Source organism: Lates calcarifer, linkage group LG5 (assembly GCF_001640805.2).
Source record: "Lates calcarifer isolate ASB-BC8 linkage group LG5, TLL_Latcal_v3, whole genome shotgun sequence".
NCBI lineage: Eukaryota > Metazoa > Chordata > Actinopteri > Centropomidae > Lates > Lates calcarifer.
The window spans coordinates 19,546,998-19,558,309 of record NC_066837.1 but is presented as its reverse complement, the minus strand read 5'-3'; the positions used below and the strand labels follow the sequence as shown (position 1 = coordinate 19,558,309).

At 40.8% G+C, this 11,312-nt stretch overlaps 1 protein-coding gene across 1 annotated transcript; it reads right to left on the bottom strand.

Annotated features, from left to right (window-relative positions):
* Positions 1 to 353: 353 nt before the first annotated feature.
* Positions 354 to 10,475, bottom strand: LOC108875768 (voltage-dependent calcium channel gamma-4 subunit). Its single transcript, XM_018664895.2, has 4 exons — positions 9,803 to 10,475; positions 4,423 to 4,506; positions 2,931 to 3,071; positions 354 to 2,492 (listed from the first exon to the last, which is right to left on the bottom strand). The coding sequence occupies exons 1-4, from the start codon at positions 10,023 to 10,025 to the stop codon at positions 1,918 to 1,920; spliced, it is 1,023 nt and encodes a 340-aa protein (XP_018520411.1). The 5' UTR covers positions 10,026 to 10,475; the 3' UTR covers positions 354 to 1,917.
* Between the last annotated feature and the right edge of the window lie 837 nt (positions 10,476 to 11,312).

Genomic DNA, 11,312 nt, shown 5'->3' with positions numbered 1-11,312 from the left:
ATTCTGCTACTAAAAATGTTCCAACTGGGAAGCAAACCATGAAGCTGATGGAAGCCAGTCAAGCATGTGCTATACCAAGAATGAATAATTTGAACTTCTATGAGCCCTCCACACACATGCAACATCTTTTTTTCTCCAGCTCTTGTTTGGAAACAAGCAGACAAGCTTTCCCAGAGTCTGGGTGAGCATTTGGGAGCCTGTTAGCTCAGTCAAGCATTAAGTTGGCTGATGCAGATTTCCTTTAACACCCTGTGGTTGCCCGACTGTCTGCCACAGAGTTTCATAGCAGAGCCCATCAACCCCGCATGATTAACTAAACACTTTGTCTATGAGGAAAAGCAAAGGCTGTGTTGCCTTGTTTGACCAATTCTCAGCTCACATTTTACATCAAACCACAAGCAAAGTGAAGTTAACTGTAATTACAGAGCAGAGTTTTGGATAAACTGTGATAGATGGTCTTTAATTCAAATCTAAAACAACTCAAAGTATGTCTCTCTGAATGTGATTAAAGACACTTCTTCTTCTTGATAACCACCAAACCAATCATAGAATATTAACCATCCTTTCCTGTAATAGTGACATTTTTCAATATCTGTCATGCAATGGTAGAGATGTCAGATTCAACAAAACAGAGTCACGTAAGCACATCATGACACAAAATTGTTTCTTGTTGTCAGTTCCTTAAAAATGATATAGAGCAGTACGAGTACAGAAATACTTTAAATATGAGCTCTGCATCGATTATGAGTGTTTTCTTGCAGCATGATCAAAGATAAAAAATCTGTAGCAGGCAAAAACCCTCTGAACACAAAGGCGGTAAATGCAGAGACAGGAGTCATGTTAATTAACAGCAACGCATTCAGTGTGATCTCACCTCTGTTTTTACACACACCCACTGTAACAGTCTGCCTGACTTAGGGTAAGAAATTCATATGTCCCATACATCGTCCCTGAGCAAATAGAGAGCAAGCTACACAGACAGTCTGTACAAATCATGTTTATACTGATACATCACACGTCATACTGGAATGTACTGACATTACTTTGTGCCTTGTCATTTTTGCTGATATATATATATCTACAGAAAATCATATTCATAGTATGAATGTGTCATGGGGTGGCAGTGTTTCAGAGCCATACAACACACACTTCACATACTGTAACACACTTATCACATGACCCACATACAAGCTTGAGAGAGGTTACTGAGACACAGCAAAAGTGTTTAAATGGCAGTTGAGAAGGCTTAAGACTATCAAAGGTGTACAGATTAAGTTAGCACCAGTCATGTGAAGTTACAAACAGATACAATACAATAATACTCTAATTACAAACACTCACATAAATCACTTCAATTTAGCAAACAATTTTGGAGACAAACATCTCTTTTTGTCTCAGAATAAAAGAAATTCGTTAATTTTCAAAACACTATACAGCTACCTCAGAGGAAAAACATCTTTACCTGAAGTTCAATATTTAGAATTTTTATTATATTGAGCATCAAGTTACTCCTTTTATCAAGTCTTAAGTGACTATCCCTTCAAGAATACCAGAGCCAGTACAATGTTTTCAGCCTTTCTGTAGGAGTAGAAGTCACTCACAAATAGTGGGTATCACATTTTAGACTTAAAGTCTTCAAATATTGCTACAAAATGTCTGCATCCACTCTTTAAAGAAGATATTGAGTCACATCGTAAAAAGTTATTTTGATATCAGTTTTCCTTCTCGTCCAAATGAAACACAGATTGGCACTTTTCTGTCACAGAGGGACGCAAGGAAAACAATTTTGAGCTCTGACCTTTCAACATTGCTGCTGCCTGAACAGCCCCGGGGAGGAGTTGTCCTTTCTCATCAACTGTACAATTTCTAATGTGCTCCATCAAGCTTATTGTTTTACACAGCAATACACTCCTGACCTCATACTGGTGTGGTCCTCCTGTTCACTCCATCTTTCAGGTCTTTCTGAAAGCAGTTGTGGACTTGTAAAAACCCAGAGTCCCTTTCAGGGCTGTAGGGCCCCGCAGTCCCACCTCCGCTCTTCAGAGGGTCCCTACTAAGGGTGTACAGGGATATATCCCCCATTGGTAACCCCATTCCCAACCCTCCTCCTCCTCCTCCTCCTCCACCACCACCACTTCCTCCACCGATCTTCATCCCCACCGGGGAGGGCTCCCGGGACGGGTCGGTCGACCTTGAACTGGAGCGTGAGCGCCTTCGTCTGTAGCGGTAACTTGGGATGCGAGAGTAAGGTGAAGAGGAGGGCACGCTTTTGATGAAGTCACGTCTGGTTCGGTAGCGTGTCTCTTTGTTTTTCTCGATATATATGTTGACGGCAAGAACGCCCACCGACTCAGCCACGATGAATGAGAGGGCACCAAAGTAGAAGGACCAGCCGTAGTTGTACTGGTTCTTCTTGTCCTCATCTTTCTTGTCGCTGGGATCACCAGCATTGCTGGAGATATAGACGATGATGCCGATGATGTTGCTCAGGCCTGAGGACAGGATGGGTGAGAGGAGGAAAGACAGAGGGTGACATGTTGAAAGATGAAGGAAAAGCACAGCACATGGATATAAAGTGTAAAGTAAATTTGAAGCACAACAATGTATGATAAAGCCTACAGATTTGTAGGCTCGGACTGAAGGGGAAAAGAAGATGCACTATAAAGGTTCAAGACACAGACACCTATTTTGTTGTGCTGTGTGTCAAAAACAACTAAATATGCCAAAGAGAAACACACATTTTGTACTTTTTGTTGAAATATAGAAGTTGGAGTGACAAAACTTGATTTGTAACGCTGACACTAAAGGGAAACCCTCTCATATTGTGTCGGCTTATGTCCTGTCTCCATTTCTGTGACAGAATACAGAATCTATTTGTTCTCGCCCCAGTTTGTGTGTTTATCTGCAGTGCACTGTCAGTCTCGTCCTACCTGCAGCCACAAACAGGATGCCAGCGCTGAGCAGGATGTTGTTTTTGCTGCTATAGATGCGTCCAATCGCGACACACAAGCCACCTAACATCAGCAGGATGGTGCTGAGAATGGGGAATAGGCTTGATGCACGCACTATACCTGTTCATTGGAGACAGACAATTTTATGTCAGTACAAATGAGAAAACACATTGGCTACAACTAAATGTACAAATGCCAAAGATAGCAAGAAACACTGTTGTTACATATTTTGTCCACTAGAGAGCACTGATGAGTTTATGTTTTCAATTGTGAAATGTCCTGCTAGGCGACTCTTTGTCACAGCTTTTAAATAATCAAATTTGAAGAATACTTACAAAACAATTATTTAATTATGTTATGCTTTCATGTTGAGAAAAAAAATCTGTCTGTATACTACTGTCCGAAATATCAATATTGATACTGACCTAAAGACAGTGTCAGTCGTGTTCCGCTGAGCATCATATGATTCATATGACGACATTAGTGCCAATAAATTTATTTCCAGATATAGAACTATTGTATTAGTCGTAGTAGCAAAAATAATACAGCATTAATAGTCTTAGTCATAATTCCTTCATAATTATTATAGATATGGTTATTTAAACACATTAGTGCGGGGTTCTTGCAAAATATAGATAATTGTTATTACAGCATTTCCAGAGGGTTGAAGTCCTTTAAATACCCATATTAACTGAATTATTTTCTCAGAGAAGGCAAATTTTGTCAAATACTTTTCCATAAGTATCTAACTGCGCCTGCATAACACCACTCAAATACCAATTGATAAAATTTCTAAGTAGCCTAACTGGTCCTGAAAATAACAATGTATGGCAGGCCTCGCCGACACATGCAGTAATTCTGCCAGGAGTATAGAAATAAAGGGGATGTAAGAAGAAACTGCCTCAGGTTCAACAGAACGAATGCTTCCACAGACACTAAGGCCTAATTAGAACATGTTCCTGCCTTTCTATGACACTAACCAAGTGGGTGCAGGATTTAATCTCCATGAGCTTATTGAAATTCATTAATACAGACAACAGCAAAGATGGGAACAGTTGTCTAGGAGGGCAGGCCATCAAAATGGAAACTGATTTGAAACCTGAAGCCAAAACTGACTGTAATAAGTGAGACTAACCATAGAGTGTAGACAATTTTCAGCATTTGTGCTCAGTGACGTCTTTTACCAATGCTTTCACTGAACTGCCTTGGTCAAATGTGAGATGTGCTCTAACGTGGGTTAAGTCATAATTTTGACTAGCCCTATTACTCATCAGTGCACAACACACTTCATCATCTCTATAGCAATTACTGTCATGACATCAGGCTTTTATGGGGGAGGGATAGAGATGTCATGACACATTAAGTACCCTTGTGATAACTCCATCACCACTCAAAAAAAAAAAAAAAAAAAAAGACAAGAGGGGATTAAGGGTTGAAACGTTTGAAGATGAAGAGGTTTGCAATGACTTACGTAAGATGTACTCAGAGCTATCTGTATCGTAGTCGTTATCCTCTGGGAAATGATTGATCCGAAAACAGCTTCCTTTGTTGATACCTGGGGAGAAGCCAAAAGCACACTGACTGTAAGTGTGACTGATGATGATGAGCAGGGAAGAAATGACAACAGTCAAAGCAAAATACTGTGTCTTCATAATAGAGTGTGACATGAGAAGTTCCAGTTAAGACAGAAGATTCAAACGAAACTACACGTTGACCACCCAGTGGATCAACACACAACTTTCATGATCCTGAGACAAATAACTTATAGGAGAGTGGAGTCTCTTTTTGGTAAATAATATGTACTGAACTGTCCTGTTTTCACATCTAACCATGTCAGAAACCATTTGAGGACAGGCTGCTGTGGATCTGATATTGTGAAGTTCTCAAGCCCTCAGGCACCCTCTATTCAAAGACCTAGTCTCTTCACTGAGAAAATCTTCCCTCCACTTTTAAGAGAATAAAACATTGGGGCATTATGAATATTGAAAGGTTAGACTTTGAATTAAAAGTCTGATGCCTGATTTCATTGCAGCTTCCTGTCATTTCTCTCTTTGTTACTGTGTTAGTTGCTCTGTATCTACGCTAGACACCCATACCACACCTGTGGATGTATGGGCTGATATGGGCATTATATGTATATGTATGTATGTATGTATGTATGTATGTATATATATATATATATATATATATATATATATATAGCATTTTCAGTGTTTGGATGGTCCAGTAATATTAATATAATACTTCCTCAGTGGGTGGATGAGCTTAAAAATACTAAAATACATATAAACCAATTATTAAGTTCAAACCATGCCTCCCACTGCTGATCATGTATAATAACTAAATCATGGAAAATCCAAATTGCTAATGTGGAAAAAAAATCTAATCACATGATCACTAGAAACCTATGTTGTCAAAATTTCACTGCAAACATTGGCCTGACTTGTTTGAAGTGTCAAAGTGATCAAAAAGTGCCAAGATGAAGTGTAAATGGGAATTTGAATGTTCTTCTGAGCACACGCTTCACATTCACCATTAAAGCTGTAAACACTGATGTGTTTATATGGATATTCTGAAATGACTTCATCAGGGAAGTTTCACATCTTTTCACTTCATGAAACAAGCTACTTATCAGTTTTACAACATTTGGACCAACTATTCAGCAGATTTTCCTGAACTAAGGGAGGAGCTTTTGACTGTACTGCTTAGAACTATGGAGCACCATATATATATATATATATATATATATATATATATATATATATATGGAGGAAGATGACTGCAAGTCAGCAAACAGGAATGTAAATACTGCAGGATTTAAAATATTTAACATATTGGCTCTGCTCATGTTTTATTGATACACATAATGTACTTTTGGGGACACTGAATGTAGAGATAACTTTGCTTGTTTACAAGAAAACTCCACTCCAGGAAACCTTTAAAGCCACTGTACTGTAGGTAACGGTCTGTCTGTATCTCACTGTTGACATCCACCCTCTCCGAAACATACTGTTGTAAATAGGTTGGTTAGCATCACTTCTGGGTGCATGGCATTTTGTGGTAGACAGCTCATATAGCTCAGTTACAAATTTGGGGGTGAAAGTTATGACGAAAGAAATGCATTCACCTTGTTTGTTAGACATTGAGGATACACATAGTGTGTTTAGATGAGGAACTCTGAATGTAAACAAGAGTGAGTGTTTGTTAACCCATGGCACCTTTAACATGTTTCTTACATAATATTGTAGCATGATTTAATTCCAGCCATCAGAACCAAATTTTAATGCAGAATTTGTCTGCAATTTTTTATGGTTAATGTCTGAGACCGTGAAGAAAGAATAGGGGAGAAAGACAGAAATGAAATTATGAAACATACTTAACAGCCCAGACTCAGTTTATCCTCACTGACTCTGCTCTCTCAACCTCACTCTTTCAGTCTCTTTCAACTCTCATCCTCAGCACACTCTTACCGCTATCATGTCTCAATTACCCACTTCTCTCCCATCTCGAGTTCTACAATGTTTTCCTCTTCAGCCCTCTCTCGGTTCGCCTTTGATTTTTTTATGTATCAAGCACACTCTTTGGATCAATATAGAAGCACAATCACTGTGTAATATATTCAGTAGACAGGGTGTGCAAGTATATCTTACATGTTTTATATATTTATGAGCTCAATGTTTCAGAGTAATTGGATTTTATTCCTGATTGTGTGATCCAAAACATACAGGAAAAGCAGTGACAGGTGCGGGGTAAAGGATAGCAAGAACTAATCATGAAATTAAAAAACAAAAGGTTTTGTTTTTAAAATCAAACAGAGAGGGAAGATGTCAAAGAAAAATTATTATGTCAATAAATAATACACAGAAGGGCCAGTGAGTTAATAATCCAAGGAATGACGGTAAGAACGATAGAGGGAGGAGAGAGTGAGCTCAGTCAGGGAGGTATCTCCCCAGAGCCCATCTGTCTGAGAGACTGGAGCCCATCTTTTATTACTCAGCATAGCTTCACCATGGCAACCTCCCCCCGGCAACCCAGAATCACATTTCTAGCTCCGCTTCTCAGAGGACGCCTTTGACATCTTACTAATGCATTCACAAGGCTTACACACACACACACACACACACACACACACACACACACACAAAGCCTCAAAAACCAGAAAGCAGCCTTTACGATACAAAAAACCTCACATAATCACATTAACTAAAAACACACTTGGTGAGTTTTGAAGTCTTACCAAATGTCTGCTTGAAACACGTCATATCTTTGAGTGCCTCTCCAACATGTTCACTGATCAGGGGGGTGAGTTGCTTAAGTGAGAGTTCTTGTTGTATTTCAGCATGACTGGCTGCAGAGCAAGACTTCACTTTGTTTCCTTTAACAGCTCGTTTGCCACAAGCGCTCACCTTCAATGAACCTCTTGCCCATCCTACAAGACACGACACTCATACAGATGTCTGTTTGGCGCACGGGAGACAAACGTAATTCCTTCTACAAGGTTAGCCAACAGATCACGGGGCTTACCCATTATTTATGCCACTCATTTGACCTAATACAGCTGGTTGGACTCCATCTTCTTGTTTGTTCCTAGAGGAGATTAGATCTTTTTTTATCAAGTCAACCACAAAGGGATTGACAGGAACTGAAGGAATAATTTTAAAATTTCAACATTTTAGGTTAGAAGTCACTACAATTTCAAAAGTAAGCCTTTGATTGTTTTAACACCAAAGTGGAAAGTGTTTTGGCTCAGCTAGCTTCAGCTGCAGATACAGGTGTACCAACAGAGGCCAGTTACTGCTAGATCAGCTTTCACAACAGTGTGGTACAAGTGCTTATGTGTGAGAGAAAGAAAAAGAGAACGAGCAAGAGAAGGTGTGTTACCTTCAGTTTCAGCTCTGCCTGTAACACCCTACCAACGATATGAGCCAGTAAAGAGAGGATGGTGGAAACGACAGCAGATGTTTAAGAACAGCAAGCACTCCATCTCACTTCTGCTGATGATACTCTCGAGGATTTGAAGCGAGACAGGGGGAGAGCGTCTTTTGATTTACTTTACAGGAAACCCATAAATAGCAATGCATTTTTTAAAATCTAAAATTCCAGTAAGAGTAGTGGTAGCGCAGAGCAAAAGTGCACGGAAAAGCGAGTGCCACTTCTGTAATATCTGCATACATCAGAATGTGAAACAGACCTGTGGGCAAGTGTTGCCTCACTTGGATCCCCACCCCCACCCACAGCAAGTCCAGTCAGTTTTATTTATATAGCGCCAATTCACAACGGAAGTTATCTTGAGGCACTGTGCATATAGAGCAGGTCTAGACCATACTCTTTATATTATAAAATTTACAAAGAGAGTCCCAATAATTCCCACCATGAGCAAGCACTAGGCAACAGTGGTTAGGAAAAAATTCCTTTTAAGAGGCAGAAACCTGGCACTGTCTCATCTCTTTACATGTCTAAGAGCTGCTGCCTTTGTGTCACATGAAAACATGGGAGATGTGAGCTTCTGTCCATACAAAGTGTTGTCATGTCTGCATCTGAATACTCCACAGTTTTGGGATTTAACCATTTCTTATGATGACATGCCCAATAACTATTTTCTTGTGATCAGTGAGGAAACAGTGCAGGCAAGTCAAATGTCCCAGAAATCCTGATGATTTTAAGATCTGCAGAAAACTCCATCATGGTGTTTACAAAGAGAATTCTTAACAGGTCAGCAACTGTATTTCTGGCTTCCAGCTTGCTGTGGTTTGCCCTCTGCGTCTGAGCCTGTCTTGACAATGTAATGTTATTTATTTACTTAACCTAGTTATTTAGTTGGTTGGTTAGTTAAAAGAGACTGACATCATCCGAAGTGGAGGTTTCAGCACCAGTAGCAGTGGACAGCGCCACAACATGCCGGACTGATGACTGATACTTTCATGGACCGACTGATTGATTTCATTGATCTGGCCTCTCTCCAGTGAAGCAGTCGCGCGCGATAGGTGCGCAACTGTTACTATCCAAACAATAACGAGCCTGTTCTCACAACGTAACAATCAACAGTCCAAGCCTCCTCAGGCGTGTTTGTTGGGGATCAAGGCTACGCAGCAAAACAGACAAGTAAGCCAGTCTCTCGCTAAAGCTCTCCTCCTGTGGCTAAAACTTATTTAATTCCAGGCAATTTTAAGGAAGGAGTTGCCAAGCAACCGTATCACGTTAATTGAAATTAGGACGAGCCCTTAAATTATTACTGTACGAGCAAAATGTACTGCTCGTTATACGAAACATAAAGCATTAAATGATGATTGCATTCCTCTGTATCTGACGATTAGACCATTGTTTCGTCTCTCTTTTTTTTTCCAGAGACAAACTAAGGAAGGAAGAAAAACTGATGTAAACGTGTCGTTACGCACACACAACACCGCCTTTGCGCGCAACAAGCGGCAGTTTCCCTCCAATTTCTTTTGATAAAACACCACGCCCGTGTAACCTTCCACTGTAAATGCTATTTCATGCAACTGAAATATAACTGATAATGATGTTGCAGCCCCTGGGCGATTTCCATTTTTGGTGCGTTGTCACATCACACAAACTGGGATGTGTTTGTTGCGAATACTTTTTCTACACAAGCGTTTCGGATATGTTCACTCAGTTCCCAGTTAGAGCATTTCTTTAAATACAGTTTTATTCCACCGACATAACATGGAATGACAATCACACTGCGCACAACGCCAGTTCTACACTGTAAAACACACAACCAGAAGGAGATCAGCTGGCACACCATCAAACAAAATACTCATTAGCACCTGGTATATAACAACAAAAAGTTTGTAAACTAACGGATAAAAACTTACAAGACTTTATTTTACCTTCGATACAGCAGATCCTCCACAATCCAGAGTGCGTCAGGTCGCCTTTGACTTTCTTGGTTTGCATCTGGGTCTCGTCCGTGGTGACATTAGTGGCGTTGCAGATGTACGCCCGGGAGTAAAGCCAGTAGTCGGTGCCGATGGCGATGGTCATGAGGCTGAAGGCGGCGAAGGCCCCCACGATGGCCAGCAAAGTCTGAACCCCCCGGTCACACCATGCCATGGCGTCTCATAATGTGTGGATCCGCCACAGCAGCTTACGCGCACGGCGAGGAGCGCATGGCGCTCATGATTGTGGTCAAGAGAAGCGCTCGCATCTCGCGGTTTTTCCTCTCATGGAGCCAAGTCTCGACCCGTAACTGCTCCTCTCCCTCCTAAACTTCAGTCCGAGTTCAATTCAAGTTGCAGAGCTTGACACGACGGCAGCTTTCGTCTCATTCCTTTGAGTTGTCTGGACATGTTACATCCTGCCACAGGTGGCAAACAATCTGGAGACGTATTCCTTGAACAAGTACACTTTTATCATGAATTAGAAGGAAGTCGGCAACATTTACATCGATCACACACTCTTGCTGGTTCTCTTTACAGTTATTCAATATTAAACTGCACGGTTTGACAAAGGATGCGGCATCGTTCATCCAGACCACACCTTCCACTGCTGTAGCCAAGCCAATGGGAAACGGCGGAGTGAACAGCTGCTGGAAGAGGCGAACATCAAACCTACACTAACACATATAGTAATGTCAGGAGAAAAAAGCCTTTGCAGTTTGTATATCACATAAGCAAGCAGGTTAATAACCCATAGGTCATCAACCCCACAGCCACATATAAAAACAGAACATACACACATCAACATGCGTTCAGCTCGGAAACTGTGTTTCAGACGTTTTCAAAAACATCTAAAAAACCAGAAAAGGATAAATCACTGACAGCAGAGTGGAGATTAGAGAGATTTAACTTGTGGTTGAACCACTCTTGCAGAAACTTTAAAGATGTTGAGAGCCTCACCACGGATGAAATATTTCTTTAAACATCCATCAAACCCACTTTGAAGTTGGAACAGTCTGCTTGCAAGATCACCCACTTAATAAAAGCAGTAAAAAAGTAACCACAAACTCAGATTTCATATTCCTAAATGAATACAGTCTCATACAGTCTTCTTAGGGCCAGGCCTGTCACTTTAAGCCCTCGGCTGTTTGCAGATGGGGGTCTTTTTCTGTGGAGCGATCTTGTTTCACACTGGCACAGAAAGAGAGGCGACCAGAGAGGGCCTGCAGTGTTTGGCTCTGGCTGCTGCTGTTTGTACTGTTCCATTTCTTTGACTCAGGGCCCCATCCCATGATCCCAAGATATGAATCACTTCCTGGTCCCTGCAAGGAGAGCAAGAAGATTATGTGTGCCTCAATGTATGTGTATATGTGTGTAACGGAGGGAGAGGCTGGAATTATGGGGAGTATGAAGGCAGAAAGAGAAGGAAGAGGAGGAGGATTAAAAGATAAAGTGAGGAAGA

Excerpts from the sequence above, each read along its gene's own strand:
- LOC108875768 (XM_018664895.2), bottom strand. The coding sequence starts at position 10,025 with ATGGCATGGTGTGACCGGGGGGTTCAGACTTTGCTGGCCATCGTGGGG. Across the intron at positions 4,507-9,802 it reads GAGGATCTGCTGTATCGAAG|GTATCAACAAAGGAAGCTGT; the intron begins GTAAAATAAAGT and ends GCTTCTCCCCAG. Across the intron at positions 2,493-2,930 it reads CATCCTGTTTGTGGCTGCAG|GCCTGAGCAACATCATCGGC; the intron begins GTAGGACGAGAC and ends TCCTGTCCTCAG.